The sequence below is a fragment of the Sus scrofa genome, chromosome 1, assembly GCF_054392235.1.
Source record: "Sus scrofa isolate SSC_HxYL_T2T_F1_AM1 chromosome 1, Sscrofa_HxYL_maternal_Yorkshire_Landrace_v2.0, whole genome shotgun sequence".
Taxonomy (NCBI): domain Eukaryota; kingdom Metazoa; phylum Chordata; class Mammalia; order Artiodactyla; family Suidae; genus Sus; species Sus scrofa.
In genome coordinates this window covers 135546223-135564287 of record NC_139383.1, presented here as the reverse complement: position 1 = coordinate 135564287, position 18065 = coordinate 135546223, and the positions used below count along the sequence as shown (strand labels likewise).

The following is an 18065-nucleotide window of genomic DNA, read 5'->3' as shown; positions in this document are numbered from 1 at the left end:
GTTTACTGTAGCACTCACCAGAAAGACTGACATGTTGCATATACTCACATAGCTATGGATGAATCTGTAGAATGAAGTTAGGCTGAGCAAGGGAAGATAAATGGCTATATATATAATTAAAGAAAGTTAAGCTAAATGTGAACAATAGATTATTAACCAAATCCCCCAAAATAGGAAGAGGTTAAAAGAGAAGAATTAAGCCAAATATAAACCAAAAACACATGGTTTTGTCTTAAGTTATAACCACTGATGGCAAAATACACACATATAAATAAATACATAAATTAAAAATTTTTGAACTGGAAAATCTCATATACTAATGATAGACTCTTCATTTTACTCATGAAGAAAGATAAATTTAATTCTCTTTAATATTGATGTTTAAAAAATATCAATCCTTCTCAAACTGTTAAAAAATAATTTTTTTTTTTTGTCTTTGTAGGGCCACACCCGCGGCATACGGAGGTTCCCGGGCTAGGGGTCTAATCGGAGCTACAGCTGCTGGCCTACACCACAGCCACAGCACAGCAACGCCAGATCTGAGCCATGTCTATGACCTACACCACAGCTCACGGCAATGCCGGATCCTTAACCCACTGAGCGAGGCCAGGGATTGAACCCTCAACCTCATGGTTCCTAGTCGGATTTGTTTCCGCTGCGCCACGAAGGGAACTCCTAAAAAAAAATTTTAATCATCAAGGCTTAATCGTCAAGGCTGAAGCTAGCTAGCAATAGTTTTAAAGATGCCTTAATCAAATTTTAAATATGAAATTATAAAGCAATACACTTTATAAAGAGTAACAGCTATGCAACTTAATGACATTGAGATGTCATTGCTTATGAAAATCTAAAACCAATAATTAAAAAATTCTTTCAAAATTCCCTGTAATTAGGTTGACTGTACTTTCTAGTTTTCCCAGATAGTCTCAATTTATGTCTCATTTTGTTCTCAAAAGTGTCCTGGTTTGGATGATAAGTTATATTGTTATCCTGGTAGGTCTGCCAGATAAAATACTGGATGCCCAGTTAAATTTGCATTTCAGATAAACAACAAATAATTTCTCAGTATAAGTATGACCATGCAATATTTTACACATATTGTCATCCTGTATGAGAAAGCGAGAGCGAGCTAAATTTGGCAATGCCCACCTCCCAGTCATAATTTTCCTTGATACTGAAAATTACCTTTCTGTGAACTCTCCAATAAGGTCTCAAATAAGGCAGAACCACATTCAAAATAAAGTAAAATGAAAGTCAAACTAAAGCATAAACAAAATTCTTGAAAAGGAGGATTTTTACCCCGAGAAGGTCCGAGGATTCTGCTGCTGAAAAGTTTTCCGTGACACAGTTTCTACCCACGTTAGTAGCACAAAGAATCCTAGTGCCTGACCATAGTAAACAGTAATGAAATCCAAGACATTCTCAAAATGACATATTAGGATACTATCAAAGATATACCTTATTCAGCAATTAAAAGGAATATGCCTCATTTCTACTTTCCTTGGTGAAAGCAAAGACATTCATCTCTTATTTTTTTTAATTCTAATCACCTGTCAAAATGTCTTCTAAATATAATGCTTATAATTGCAAAAGAAAAAAAAAAAACCCCAAAACTTAAGTAGATTTTTAGGGCTGAGATTTATAATTGAGAAGTATAAGGCACAGTATTACCATATAGCTAAAAATCCTTATAGTAGTCCTACGATCATTCTAATAAAATGAACAAAAAGCTCTTTCATTGTGAATAAATAAAACTTTGATGAAATATCATGAATAGGACTAATCAGTGTTTAAATTTTTTTCACAGTATTTTAAATATGATGGAATGTAGATAAATATACCCAAGATTTTTTCCCCATTTAAGAGAGAAGGAAACTTTCAATCAGCAACTAAATTATAACTTGCTCCAATCATCTCATTCTTGCCCTGCTACCCTGTGTTGGTATCTGGTCACATAATATACAATAAAGTTTTTCAGGGCAAAAGGAGTGCACAACATGTGGATTTTTCATTTTCTAAAGGAGACCAAGCAGCTTTCACAATGGGAACACTAGACTTCTGTGCAAGTTGCTATCCTATTCACTTTAGATAAACTTTTGACTAAATGGAAATTTAGCATAAATGAAAAACTCTTGAGAGAGATTTTTATGAAAATTCTTTTTTTTTTTTTTTTTGGTTTTTTTTTCCTTTTCTAGGGCTGCTCCCGTAGCATATGGAGGTTCCCAGGCTAGGGGCTGAATTGGAGCTGTAGCTGCCAGCCTACGCCACAGCCACAGCCACAGCCACAGCCACTCCAGATCCGAGCTGCTTTTGCAACCTACACCACAGCTCACAGCAACGCTGGATCCTTAGCCCAATGGGCAAGGCCAGGGATCGAACCCGCAACCTCATCGTTCCTAGTCAGATTTGTTAACCACTGAGCCATGATGGGAACTCCATGAAAATTCGAAAAAACCTATTATTATAGTCTAACATATTTTGCTACTTTATTCTACACATAAATAACTCTATCTCTCCACCTGGCTGAACAGTAGCATTGGAGGATAGAGTAAGATGAATGAATATGTATTTTTTGTTTTAACATTACTTGAGTCTTTTCATTCAGCTGAAATATAAACAAATGTTTATGGTCAATGAGCCAATAAAGACCAACATATACCCTGAGTTTTGAATTTGGAGAATAGTTTTTATTTGAATGGCTAATAAACACTTAGAGCAAAAATTAAATTGGAGAAAACACAGATGATTGTCAAGTTTTGACAGCACTCTAAAATATGAAAATATTTATTGCACATTTTAACATATCTATAAACTGCCAAAACTAGAGGTTTTCAAGGTGCATGTGAAAAATATTGAGTCCTTCTCTGACACCCTTTTATTCTCCATCACAGCTGCCTTATTCTTTGTCTTCATAGCATTTAATAAATTTATGATTGTGTTACATCATATGTACACTTGTGCACATTTTTACTGCCTGTCTCTCTGCCCTATATTATTACTCATTCTTTCAACAGGTAACTATTGAACACCTCTTCAGTGAAAGAGTAACAATCTGCTTCAACAATGTAAACCACACTCAACTCAAGCATATGTGCTTTTTTATGAGTGCTGCCTAGATGTATGGCCTGTCATAATTGTTATCTTTCCTAATGCTGTGATGTCATAATGTATATTTCCCTTAAATTATATAACACTTGCCTTTATAGTGATATTGATAATGTATATTTCCCTTAAATTATCTAACACTTGTCTTTCAGAACTTACAGAACAAATATCTGAAGTTCAGGTTTCAGAGGTCTGTAAAAATGAACAGGGAAGGAGAGGGGGAGATATATTCTCTCTTCCATTTCCTTGTATGCTACTTTTCCTTTCTACATTCTTCTAATAGCAGAGGAAGGAAAAAAAAGGAAAAGTGGAAAATCAGTGGGTTTTTTTTTGTTTGTTTGTTTGTTTTTTTTAACAGCTGCACCTGAGGCATATGGAAGTTTCCAGGCTAGCGGTCTAATCAGAGCTGCAGATGCTGGCCTATGCCACAGCCACAGCAATGCCAAATCTGAGCCGCCTATGTGGCCTGTGCCACAGCTTGAGGCAATGCTGGATCCTTAACCCACTGAGTGAGGGAGGCCAGGGATTGAACCCACATCCTCATGGAGACTACATGAGGTTCTTAACCTGCTGAACCACAATAGGAACTCCCTGCCTAGGACTTTCAAACTAGTATTTGTATTTCATCTCATCCATAGACAACCCTACTGCACTCAGGATAAAGACATCATATAGGATTTCAGTTACTACCAGAATGCCACTATTGCCACCAGAATGCTGAGAAAAGCTGCAAAGTCTGTCTTTGGATCCTTTTGTCCCCTACATAAAATCACCTCCTATTTCCTGCCTATTTTGTACCACTCCCTGTACCCCACACCCATGGTTTCCAGTGGTCTCAAAGCTGACTTCTGGTTATCCACTGCTGACCACATCATGCATGTCTTGCTCCTTCCTTGTAAGAACTCCCATTTCTAGCATATACCTATTCTTTTCCTTTAGATGTTCATGTGAAATGAATTAATTCTGAGATGTGAATATAACTAATAGGCATAACTCTTGTCAGGGGTGGGAGGAAGTTGTTAAAATGAATCACTAGGGAGTTGTTTTTTGGGATTTTTTTGCTGCATGTATGGGGGAAGAGATTTTTTTAGCCGAATACTTCTGCTGCTTTAGTAAGTATCAGAGGAAAAATAACAATAATGTAAAATTAGCATTATAACCATATACCTACCACAGGACAACCATCATCTAGCCAGATCTGCCAAGGTCTTTGCTTAGCAGAATGACACCCCACCACAAAAGATTCCTACACTGTCACTTTGCCATTAACCTAGGCTGAGGATCTGCATTATCAAAGTAAACCTTGCCTTTTATTTCAAATACAGACAACTCTGCTTACTAAAGGCCTTTCATACGATCACTATCTTTATGTAATCCATGTAGACTCTTCGGCCCAAGAACTGGAAGAAAAGCCATATAAATAAAGTCAATTACACTTATAATCCACAGAGAAAGCAAGCTAGGGATTTGGCTGTGTTCTTTTTAGAATAGCATGTCCCCTTTGTCTGAGATATACTGCTATTCTCCTAAGGATTTGTGAGGTTTCTTCTACAGTGTGGTTTCATTAAGTTCTAAGTTTTATTAACTTACAGAATAATATGATATAGCCACGGTCAAATAAATCCAGGCATTTAAAGAGCTGCTATTGTGGCTCACTGTAATGTAATAAAGAAAGAAAAAAAGAAAAGAAAAAGAAAAACCTGCATGATCTTACATAATCTGTGAATTCACATGAATGAAAGTAGCAACAGAATGGAATTTACTCTGAGGACAGCCAGTTGGGCTTACCCCTAAAATCTAAAACAACCTTTCTCTCATCCTGACTGAATGATTTTTTTCTAAAACAATTTTTGTTATATTGCCCCAGATATAACCAAAGACCTGAGTTAAAAAGCACATCTTGGAAGTTCCCCTGTGGCACAGCAGGTTAAGGATTTGGTGTTGCTGCAGCTGTGGCACAGGTTGCAACTGTGGTGCGGATTTGATACCTGGCCTGGGAATGTCCATATGCTGCAAGTGTGGCCATTAAAAAAAAACGTTATTTAATCACCAGAGTCAATCATCTTCCTGAGAGTAAGAACTCCAGTTAGGGGAGAGGAGAAGGCAGGCAGTTTTAGAGCAGGGAGCATTTTGAGAGAGATGAAAAATCTAAGACGATATACTGCTAGGTAGAAGAAGGAAAGAAAAGACTGAAAATAACTTTTGCTGAGAATTTACTCTGTGCCAAGCACCGTGTTAGATACTTATACCTTACTATCTTAACTTACATCTTTTTTACAATTCTGCAATATAAGTATCATCATCCTTATTTTACAGTAGAAACCTATACATAGATTAAATCATTCTCTCAAAGGTAAAATGACTAGTTAAACTGCTGACTCAAATGAGAACCAAAGACAATTTAACCAAAAAATTCTAAACATGGTTAAGTACCAAAACAAAAAGGACCAGCCCCTGACTAAGATAAGGAAGAAATTCCCTTCTGACTTGTTTCCTAATTAGTCAAAAGGACCTATAAGCCAGGCGATACCACCCAGCTATGTTATAGATCAAAATACAGTTTTATAGTTTGTGAACAGGACCTGATCAGATTTAGAATTACAGATAAGTGTTTTGAAGTCCCCAATATTTTTATCCCCAAATTTCAAAAATACTCCTCTCAGTTTCGAAATTGGTTTAATTTCCTCCAAACACAAGTAATTTGAGAACCATGAGCTATACTAGATTAACTGTTTCAGTTTCCATATCCTTATTTACTCAGCCTGAATACTGCAACAATTTGATTAATACTATCTTATATGGCACTTCTTAGTGCCAGACCCATAGAGTTTAGTATTTCCTGCTTCTGTTCCTACTTAATTCATGGTCTGGAAGGAGACATTGTTTCATAAAATATCTAAAAATATGATAAATGCTACTAGGCATGTATGAAAGTGCTTGCTATGAGGAAACAAAAAGAAAATAACTGTAGGGCATGGTACTACTGCCTTTTGACACTCATCATAGGCACACACCTCCAGGATGCTGCCTCTGCATAAGATAGGGTGGCAAGGAGTGGGATATGAACATCTACATGTATTTGCTCATACTTTCAAAAGGAAATGCCAGAAGGACAGGCCAGAAACTAATTAAAATGGTTGCTAATAAGGGGTGGAGTGGGAGAATGCATTGGAGGGGATAGAACAAAAGCAAGACTTCTCTGAGTAAATCTTTTCTTTAAAAAAAAAAGTTGTTTACTTTTGTGACATGTTTTACATATTTAAAAAATAAATCAACACAGAAAAAACTAACTCCTGTCCTAACACCCTTGCCATCAAAACAAAACAAAATTCAACAATATGAGAACAAACCATAAGTTTTTTGGGAGGATTCCTCTTGCAATGTTCTTTAGGACCTGAAACCCCTAGCCTTGGTAGTAGAGGTCATATGAAGCACACTATCTAAATGTGTCCCATGTAAACATGCCTTTCTGTACAGAACTTAGATTATTCACGGAGCAGTGGAATTTTGTAGAACACAAGTATAGCCACTGCTTCGGTTTATGGCTTTATTCAGTTCTAAATATCTTTTTGATCCTCCCCAAACCATCAAAAGTTTTTCTTCCATTGCTTCAAAGGGCAGAATAAATGAAATAAGTTTTTATCTAGATATATCCTCATAAGATTTTGGAATACAAAGAAGAAAAAGAAGATCCAGAAAGGCCCTTCTAGTCTGAGGGTGTGATTCCCTCCTTGGCTCTGGAAAATACTCGTTTATATCTTAATAATTCTCTTCCTTTTATTTTTAATTTTTAATTTTTTTTTTTTTTTTTTTTTTTTTTTTTTTTTTTTTTTTTTTTTGCTTTTTAGGGCCACACTCATGGCATATGGAAGTTCTCAACCTAGGGGTTGAATCAGAGCCGTAGCTGCTGGCCTACACCACAGCCATAGCAACGTGGGATCTGAGCTGTGTCTGCAACCTACACCACAGCTCTCGGCAATGCTGGATCCTTAACCCACTGAGTAAGGCCAGGGATTGCACCTGCATTGTCGTGAATACTGGTCAGGTTTATTACTGCTGAGCTATTACTGGAACTCCCAGATAGTTCTTTTACAGTTCTAAACTTTTTCTTCTAGTTTTTATATTTTTGTTTTATATTCTGGGAGACTTTCTTGATTATGTTTTCTAGCCCTACTTGAAATTTTGTTCCTATTTGAAGTTTTAAAATTTAGATTTTAGTCATAATATTTCAATTTAAAAAAGCTTTTTCTGTATGTTTCTTTTTAAAAACTATTTTACTGTTTTTACTTGAGTATATGAATAAGATAACTTAAAACATTTCTTCTGTTTCTTAAGTCTCTCTTCTGTAGAAAAATTTTTGTTAGCTTTTTTTGTTTTACTTTTACATTGCTGATTTTTCTCATATCCAGAAAGACTGGGTGTCCATTCACATTTAGGGTAAAAAGATAGGGAAACTGTCCTTTGCGAAAAGGAAATACTGGAAGGATAGGCCATAGCTATTTAAAGTGGTTACTGAGGAGTTTCTCCTGTGGTAGAGTGGGTTAAGAATCCGACGGCAGTGGCTCGGGTCACTGCAGAGCCATGGGTTCAATCCCTGGCCTGACACAGTAGGTTAAGGATCCAGCATTGCTGCAGATGTGGTGTAGGATGCAGCTGTGGCTTCGATTCCACCCCTGGCCTGGGAACTTCCATACCATGGATTTGGCCATAAAAAAAGGAGTTGTTAGTAATAAGAGGTGTAGGGCAGGCAGACTAAGACCAGTATGTTATTTTAGTGTGAGTATGTGGGGAACCAAACTATAAGGCTGCAGAACCCCAAATTCTAGTATGAAAAAGATTTATTTTGGAACATCAACATTCACACGAAAAGCCTCAGCTTCATGTGAACATTTTGTTTAATTTCTTTTTGGAAGAACTATCTGATATTTTACATGGGCAAAGTGCAGGCTGCTGGAGTGGAGATGGGGTGGGAAGTAAGGTAGGGACATAGTGGACTATGGGAACAGTTTCCCATTTGTAGTCATCCAGTTAATCTTGTTTCAGCCCCAGTTCCACTTCTGCTCATCCTTTTCCCTGAGTCTTCTTTGGAGATCTGTTGGCCTTTCTAGTTCCTACCCTGGTGTACTCTAGGTTTCTTGGCCTTTGCTTTCTTCAGCCCACACCCACCTACTTTACAACTTGGACAAATTTCTGGAAATTTCTTATTTATTGGTGACCTAACCATTTGCTTCTCTTTATTGTTTTGGTATTTTTTTTAATTTCAATGGACTCCTGGGAGAGATAGGAGTCAAATGCTGATCTCTAGTCCACCATCTTGAACTAGTTCTTTTAAGGAAAAGGGAAAAATTTGACTCTGCATAGAAACTTACAGAAATACAACTGGACCAGTCAGTTCTCTTTTCTCTCATCTTTTCAGAGTGATTATTATCTATGATTATCTAGATAAACACTAAGTAATTCTTTAATATGTAATAGAATTTCCACCTTACATATATAGAACTTTCTATGTTCTATTACTGCATGTTTCTGGGGGAGAATTCTACTGTTTTCATTAGAATTCCAAGGGGTCCATGATAACCTAAAAGAGGTTAAGAACCATAGCACGAAATGAATGCACTCTCAAATAGTGTTTGAAGGTAAAAAAAATCCCCATTTGTGATGCTATATTTGAGTTTTAATCTTAAATTTCAGGTGTTTACAAATAAATTAAAGTTTGAGAATAATTTTGAAGTTCTTTTAAAAACCTCAGGGCAATCAGTAAACATATGGATGTATGATGTGTCAGCCAGCACATCCAAATGCATTATGTTTTATGCAGTGGTTTAACAAATAATAGAAAGACCTCATTCAGGGCTTTACCTTTCTTGTACAGCAGCTAAGAGTGCTAAAAAGTGGGGACACCAGATAACTTCCCAAACTGACAACGTGGATAACTACTTAGAATACAGCCATTTGGGTACAATGTCAAGTTTTACCCTAGGAGAACAAGCTACTCAATTTTATAAGACTTAGATGTTGAGTTAAGATTAGGCTAAAAAGTAACAAAGAAGGGGAGGAACTGATTGATATATTAGCTGAGTATCAGTGTCTCTACAGAAGAAAATTACAAGATGATAATTCTGGTTCTTTAAGACAGGTTTTGCTGAAGCTACCTAAATGTCAATTTTTGGATTCTAAGCAAATGACATCTGGTCATATGGCACTTCATATACTAATTCAGATATCTGTTTTATATGTATTTTAAAAATAAGTAAAATTAAAAAACCCCACAGTAACATGGCAAGAAGAGTTGTATGGATAACAATATATGATTTTAACCTCTCAATTAAATATTAATATTTGCTCAAAATAGGGAAGTAGAAAAATATGTGTGCATTGTTAAAGAAAAAATATTCAATGACACTTGTCAAAACATGGTAAAGAAGACTTTATTAAAGGTGAGGATTGAGATTGGTATAGGAAAGTATTCCTGAAGACAGGCCAGAGTGATGAGACATCACCTAAGGATAACCCACCAAATACTGAGACTGGGGGTTCTGTTAAATTGGCCTGGCGAGGTTCTTGCTAAAGCTAGATTTTATAAGGAACTGCACAGATGAGCTAAGGAGAAGGCTCAGGAGATGACAAATGTTCAGTCAAGCAAAGAATCTTGGTTAGCATTTAGTTAATGCCACAAAGAAGGTTAGCCATACAGTATGTTATACATATTGTAGTAGTGCCTAAAATGTGGGCCACAGTAGTTTTGGTTGGATTACCTGAAGTAAAAGAAAGAAGCTAATGCTCATTGATGAATTAAACCCATGTGGTTTTGCTTGGTTCAATAAACTGAAGGTAAACTTTTTTCTGATAACATCTTCAGGGCACAGGGGACAACATCTGGAAATTAATGATTACCATACAGTTTTATATGCGTAAACCATTTAGCTGACTGAACTGAATGTATCCTGGAAGATATGAATCTGAATAAATACTGTCTATTTTCATTGGCTTTGTTTTAACAGGCTATCACCAGAAGGATTTTGGTTAATCAAAGGTTGTAGTTCATTGTGGTTTTACTACAGAATTTTATAAACCAAAGAAACACCCAATTACCTACCTAAGCGATGAAATCCAAAGGTGAATCTTTTGGTTGGTGATTTTGAAGACAGCCACAAAGCAAGCAGGGTCAGTATGATGGCACTTAGGTCAGTTAACATATGAAGTGCATCTGTCATGATTGCTAGGCTATTTGCAATGTAGCCACCTTAGAGTAAGGGTGACAGGAAAGAAGGAATAAGTTAATATAATAAACATAAGCAAGTCAACCCAAAATAAGCAACATTCTACAACACATGAACTTCTAACTAAATAACTATACTATTGCAATTAAATCAAGTTATCCTGAAATTTTATGAAAACATTAAATATGCATATATTTTTTTCTGGTGAGAATTTCCATTTCTAGGAACATTCTCTGAGCAGTCAATGACCTTAGAAAAGTTAAGAGTCACCAAATGGGAGCTAACACAAAGAGAAGCTTTGCATTTTAGCACTGCAGCTTTTATTCAACCTAATTCTCCTATTAGACAAAATTAAAAACCACCATATCTAAATATTATAATAAAACTGAATAAAAGGTAGGTATTCACTTGTTTGGGAGGGTTTGAAAGTAAAATTAAACTGAAGAAATTCATAAATTTTCATTAGTTCAAAACAAAAGATAAAAATTAACTGACTCTCTTAGGAATAAATAGCAATGTCTCCTAATAAAGGAATAAACAATTTTTTATATTCATTTTCCTGTATATTGATAATAATATATATAATGTATTTAATATACTTGGAGGTGTATGTATGTATATTTATATCCATTATGATCAATTTTCCTAGCATTCACTGAATGAGCTTTTATAATATAATACAGAGTATTCAAACTTTAGTGTGTATCTGAATTACCCAGAAGTTTTGTTAAACTACAGATTTCTTGACCCAATTCTCAGAATTTCTAATTCAGTAGGTTTGGATGCAGCCTGAGAATTTACATTTCTAACATGGTTCCAAGTGATGTTGATGCATCTGGTCTTAGAACCATACTGTGAGAATTACTGTTATAACATATAGCAGAACTTCATGATCAGGATGTTGTGACACCTAAATAGGCTGAGTTGTTGAATCCCCTATTCCTGGGATGGGTGTGCAGAGCCAAGAGCAGCAGGAGAACTTGAGCTAGTGATCTTGTAGTCATATCCATTTACTCCAGTGTGCTACATACAAATAGCTTTTTTTATACTTCCCTGACATGAAAAAGCTGGAAATCCCTGAGAGAAAATACAGCTTGGTGGTTAATAACATGATTCTTTGAAATCTCAGAGACTCTAAGCAAGTTACTTACCATTTTTGAGCTTCATTTTACTCATCCATAAAATGAAGATAATACCTCAAAGCCACCCTGTCCAGTAAAACTGAGATGATGGAAATGTTCTATCTGCACTGTTCAGTGGAGTAGCCATTAGTTACATGTGGCTTTTGATAAATTTGAAATATGGATAGTGCAACTAAGGGATTGAATTTATTTAATTTTAGTTAATCTAAATCTAAATAGCCATGTGTTAGTTGTCACCAGCAAAAACAGCAGAGTAAGGACTTCTGAAAATCATCTCCTCCATAAAAGCCACATGAACATGGGCAGAAATTGTCCAAATCAGTTTTTTTCAAAACTCTGGAAATTAACCAAAGGCTGATACGGATAGCATTTATTCACAGAAAAAGGCTGAGCCTTGCTAAGAAGCTCACTAATTCTGTGATGTTTTAACTTGCATTATAACCAACTGCCCCTTCTTCAGTTCTATGGTAGCCTTAAAAACTAATAAGCAGCAACCACAGTGAAAACCTCAACTTGGCAGCCACTGAAAAAAATAGGTTGGGGTTGGAGGTCCTTAAAAGCCCCACTGCCAGGGAACTGTCAGTATTTGACCTATCTGGTGGTTCCCTGGGAGACTATACTTGCAAGGCTCTTTTTATTTGAGTTGACTTGGAACTTGGCCCTGGTGCAAACTGCAATATTTGTTTGTCAAAAACAATCAGAGGCAGTTGTTTAACACTGCAGCTGCCTGAGGCAATAAGCATGTTTCCTGTGCTCTGAAATTGTACAATGATGCACTTGGTGTGGCTTTATTTTCATCCAGTTTGGGCTTTTCTTGACTCTTTCTGTCTGGAACTATATACCCTTTGGTTCTGGGAAAAATTCTTAAATTGTGTTGTTGATAATTTCTTTCCTCTGCTCTCTGTATTCCTATTATTTGGAATTTTAGCTAACATACAATATAATTTCCTTGCCTTCCCCCATTATCTTTTATCTTTTTGCTCAATTCTGTGAGATATTACCTTAATTCATCTTCTAATTTGGAATTTTAGCTAACATACAATATAATTTCCTTGCCTTCCCCCATTATCTTTTATCTTTTTGCTCAATTCTGTGAGATATTACCTTAATTCATCTTCTAATTTGTTAGGAGTTGAACTTTTAAAAAATATTTTTATTGTTCAAAAACTCTTTACTCTGAATTTCTTTTTACAAGTAGCCTGTTCTTAGGAGTTCCTGTTGTGGTGCAGTAGAAATGAGTCCAACTAGTATCCATGAGAATGCAGGTTTGAGCCCTGGCCTTGCTCACTGGGTTGGGGATCTGGCATTGCTGTGAACTGTGGTGTAGGTTGCAGATGCAGCTTGCATCCCATGTGGCTGTGGCTGTGGTGTAGGCTGGTAGCTGTAGCTCTGATCCGACCCCTACACTGAGAATTTCCACATGCCACAGGTGCGGCCCTAAAAAAAAAAAAAGGAAAAAAACAAAAACAACCCCAACAAAAAAAACCCCTAAAAGTAGCCTATTCTTGTTTCATGATCTTATTTTATCTCTGTGGATACTTCTTTTATAACTATACTATTATATGTGACTGGCTCCTAAACAGGTTTTAATTAGCTTTCCTTGTTTTATCCTTCTTCTTTACCTACACTTATAGGGATACCTGGTACAAACAATTCTGGGCCTGCTTAGGATTCTCTAGTGCACTTCTCAATTGTATTCCTTAGGATCAGCAGTATCAGCATCTCCTGGAAACTTGTTAGAAAATTCTCATGCCCTACCCTACCCCAGACCTACCTAATTAGAAACTCTGGTCCGGCAATTTGTATTTTAATAAGTTATCCAGGTGTTTCAGATGCATTCGTATAAACTGGATTGGTTCTTGGCTTTCCACTAATTGCTTAGGAGTTGGTTTTCTCGGGTCTCAAGTCAGTTACCTCTTTTACTTGATTCCTTTCTAGCTTGTTGCTATTGTCTCCTCTCCAGTTTTCCCCATCTGTGTGGTGATACACACACACACACATATTCCATATATGGATATGAATATGTGTGTATGTTGTGTGTATATATATGTACATATATATTTAAAATACCCTTTAATGTAGTTTAAGAGAGTACAGCTAGATGCATGAGTTCATGTGCCATCTTTACCTGGAAGTCTGTTTACATTCCTCTTTAAGCTTTTTCATTCCCAATAAAATGTAGTTTATTAAAGCAATCAATAACTTACTAAATTCAAAGGATATTTTAGTTCTCATCTTATTAGTCCTCTCAGCAGCTTCAGCTTATTTAATTCCACTTTGAAATACTCTTTCTTCAGTTCTGGGATACCTATTTGCCTTCTGACTGACTTCTTAAATTGTAGTTCCTCAAGACTTGGGCTCTCTAGATAATTTTTTCCATTCCTATGGCATTACATACTGTATCTCCATCTTGACCTCTCTTTTAAGCTACAGACTTATATTTAACAGCTCACTAGATATCTTTATTTGGCTATTTCAAAAATGTATGATACTTAACATGTCTAAAACAACCTTTGAAACTACGCTTAAATCCTGTTCTGTATTTTCTCCCTGCTTCATAAATGACATACATTTCCATATACTCAGCTTAGATGATAAATTTCAGAATCATTCTTGATACCACCCTCTCAACAACTCGATTCAAACCATTAGCCAATTTTGTCATTGTTACTTCTAGAATGTTTCTCAATTAGCACATTTTTCTCCACCTACTCTAGTTCAAGCCACAGTCATTTCTTGTCTGGACCTCTGCAAAAGTATACTTACTTCCATTCTTATATCCTCCGATCCATTCTCCATATTATAAGAATCAGAGTAATCTTTTAAAAGGATAAATTCCATCATGTCAATCTCTACTCAAAAGCCTTCACTGGCTCCCCTTTGTACTTAAAGACTAAACTCATTTAATATGGTCTATCTACCCTAATCTGGTCTCCTTGCTTCTTTTGTTCTTATTATATTTGGCCCAAACTGGCCTTCTTGTTAAGTCCTTTTAACGAATTGAATATTTTAGGACTTTTGAACTTGCTGTTCTCTTTGCTTGGAAAAATCCTCCTCCATTCCCTTTGCTTGAATAACTCCTAGTATTCTTTTTTATGGTTTACTGTACCTGCTTCTTCATAAACCATGTCCTACTGGTTATTATGTTCCACAGTACCTTGTTATTTTCTTCATAGCACTTAAGACCATTTGAATTTTAAATTTACTTATGTGTTTGTTTAACATCTGTGTCCTCCATTACACAGATTAAATGTTTTAGATAGTAGGGATCATAATAGTTTTGTTCTCCACTGTATATCCTGAACACCATAGCATAGTGCTTGGCATATAGTAAGTACTCAAAAAAAAATACTTGCTGAATGGAAAAAAGAAAAGAATAGACTTTGCCTAATGTCTCAGAAGAAACCCAAGATTCCAAATCAAGTCTCCTCTTTGAGATCTTTAAATTTCTTCCTTTTAAAAAATTACTCCATACTTCCATCCATAAGATGCTTTATTTCTAAGTTCTTTGACACAATTCTGTTGTTTTTCAATTTAAATCTATGTAACATTCTGAATAATATATTTAATGCTTTTTTTTTTTTGGTCTTTTTGCCTTTTGAGGGCCACTCCCGCGGCATATGGAGGTTCCCAGGCTAGAGGTCTAATCGGAGCTGTAGCCACTGGCCTACGCCAGAGCCACAGCAACGCGGGATCCGAGCCGCGTCTGCAACCTACACCACAGCTCACGACAACGCCGGATTGTTAACCCACTAAGCAAGGCCAGGGAACAAACCCTTAACCTCATGGTTCCTAGACGGATTCGTTAACCACTGAGCCATGACCAGAACTCCGTAATGCCTATCTTAAGTACTAGCATCTTTATATTTTTAACAAATGATTTTCATATTTGAAAATAAAGTTAGTATTTGAAAAGAAATTCTTAGTGTAGCTTTCACAAAACATAATCTCACCATTAAGAGATTTAAAAATGGTAAGCCAGGACAACTATATCTTAGTAATTTCTATAGGTTTAAACTCTAAATTAATTTAAAGGAGGAACTTGTGATTAATGTGATTTAAACTTCAAATATTAAATATTAACTTCAAGAATCACTAAGTCTGGATGACTCAATATTCAAACTGTGAATTTGAGCAAGTCGTTGAACTTAATCTGTTGAGACCATGCCTTATCTGGCCTCAGCTTTACTCCTGTCTTTAATGTCTTTACAGCTAAAGCATTTATAATTCTACAACAATAATCATTAATTAACTAAACAAAAATATATTGCTAGGTCCTAGTAATTCAGCTTATATTTCAATAGAACAAGTGAATTTATAAACAAGATGATCTCAGGTGTTGAGAACTTTTGAAGTTGGGGAAGCAACAGGGAACAAGAGAGGTTTACTTTAGGCAGAGGGGAAGGTCTCTAGGAGGTATCTTTTAAGATGAGACATGAATGACAAAAAGCCAGCCAAGGGAAGATCTGGGAAAAGTCAAGTCCATGTAAAGAAGTGTTACAAACTGTAGGTGCTGACCCATTTGTGGACGATGAAATCAATTAAGTGGGCTAGGATCATAATCGAAAATATAGTAGAACACACCGCATGAAACAAACTTTTGGTTGTATATTTACACATATGTGTATGTACATGCATACATATGTATGCATGCTGCATGTCTACACGGGTCACAATGTTAAGTGTCTTTCTTACTATAGTGAGGTCAAGAAAGTTTGAAAGTCACTGAGGTAGAGGGACCAAGCAGTTTGAAGGCCTTAGGGGCATTAAAAGAGCTTTGTGAGTCATAGAGAGAAAGGTCAGCATAGCTGAAGTGAGCACTGGGGAGCAGTGGTAGGAAATGACATAGGAAATGCATATAATTTTCCTGACATAACCTCCAACCAGCCAGCATCTTAAATCTGGACTGACACCTCTGTTCTTGTCATGGTTCATCATTAAGAGAACACAGGAGAATAGGAGTCCCTGTCGTGGCTCAGCGGAAACCAATCTGACTAGTATCCATGAAGACCCAGGTTCCATCCCTTGCCTTGCTTAGTGGGTTAAAAGTCTGGCATTGCTGTGTGGTATAGGTTGAAGATGCGGCTCGAATCCAGCGTTGCTGTGGCGAAGGCCAGTGGCTACAGCTCCAATTCGATCCCTAGCCTGGGAACTTCCATATGTTGCAAGTGTGGCCCTAAAAAGAAAAAAGAAAAAAAAGAGAACACAGGAGAATAATCACTTATTCTGCTGCAGCGTCACTTTATAAATTGTCACTAAGAGAAGTTAGTGCTCACACTAATGTGACTGTGCAATTAATCTCTGAGAATGTATTTTCTAGTAAGAATATATTACTTGAATAATGAAAAAATGAAAAATAAAACCAAGTTCCTAAAACCTGGGGGGCCATTCTGGCCTTCAGATCCTCTTTACAATGAAAAACTTTGAGCTTAGTCAGTAGTGTTTGGTTTTGCAAATTTCTTGGATATAAATACAAAAGGAAATAGTAAGAGAACACAATTCAAATACAGAGGAAAAAAATCTGAACAATGGAACTGTAGCTGTAGTTCTTCAATTACCCACTTCAGACCCCTTAAAAAAGGTGAAGCAGGTGTTCGGTAAAGTCCCTTGATACTGTAGAAGTTTATGATTCTAAATAATTTTAGAATCATTTACTATTTTAAATGTTGCACAATTAACCTGGTGTTTTATCAGAATTTTTTTTTTAAAGAGGAAGTTACATGATTATAATGAAGATAATGTCCTTAACCTTACAATAGATAATACAGTGTTGGGAGAACTAAAAGAAAAAGTCAAAGTTATCTCTGGAAGTTTATGTTGTACCTAGGTAGATCTGTACTTTGGAACCGTGTGGCCTTTTCACATCACCAGATCAGTATCCTGATAAATAATAAGCTTCCTGAAAAGAAAGTTTAAACCTCAAATCAGGTGTAACTATACCACTTGACAAAGACTCTTCAACCAAGATAAATGGAAAGTGAGTTGGCAACACAACTCACCTACAAGTTCTCCAATCATGAAAAGCAAGTAAAGAACGGCAGCAATGGTCAGTCTGGTTTTCACCTTTCTCTGCTTCAGCAACTCTCTCCGTTTGCTGCAGTTGTCACAGGGGTCCACCTTCAAACTCAGCTGACTGTTGGTCAAAGGTAAGTCCTGGTCCAGCAAGGAATCATCGTCGGCCTGAAGGGCCGGGTGCGCCCCGTTAACAGGCCTTTCCTGGGTTTCAGAACCATCGTCGGCCACCACAACTCGAAGTTTGTTAAACCGAGAAAGCCCCTCGTCCCCCGCCTCCTCCGAGAAGTCGAAGGCGCTGGTGTCATTTAAAAACAACGGCGCATCATCCTTCCTCAGCAGAGATTTGAGGCGCTTCCACGCGCTGGATCCGGCCATGGCAAAGGCTGAGCAGCTGCGGCGCCAAACGGCTCGGTGCAGGCTGACGGCCGGCGGCTCCTACTTCACCCGAGCGCTAGTTCCCGAAGGCACTGCCATACGTCCCTCCCCATCCTGAGGGAAACGAAACACGTTATAAATTAAAGGCGCCCCAACAGAGCCCACAAGTTCCGAAGCTCCGGACGGCGAGGGCTCCGGGGCTCCGAAA

General features: G+C 36.8%; 2 protein-coding genes across 4 annotated transcripts in view; one reads left to right on the top strand and one right to left on the bottom strand.

Moving 5' to 3' along the window:
• SQOR (sulfide quinone oxidoreductase) overlaps window positions 1–18065 on the top strand; it is a 377873-nt gene that overhangs the window by 204831 nt on the left and 154977 nt on the right. The window lies entirely within an intron of this gene.
• The window catches only part of SLC30A4 (solute carrier family 30 member 4), a 31144-nt gene that overhangs the window by 12857 nt on the left and 222 nt on the right, over window positions 1–18065 (bottom strand). For 2 of the 3 annotated variants that reach the window (XM_021089600.2, XM_085019743.1), the window contains exons 2-3: window positions 17467–17971; window positions 10202–10348 (exon numbers count right to left, since the gene is read on the bottom strand). In XM_021089600.2, the coding sequence (XP_020945259.1) occupies window positions 10202–10348; window positions 17467–17857 (538 nt within the window). In that variant the 5' untranslated portion in view covers window positions 17858–17971. Of the gene's footprint in view, window positions 1–10201; window positions 10349–17466; window positions 17972–18065 lie in introns of those variants that run through there. The other variant, NM_001130972.1, reaches the window with a different exon arrangement.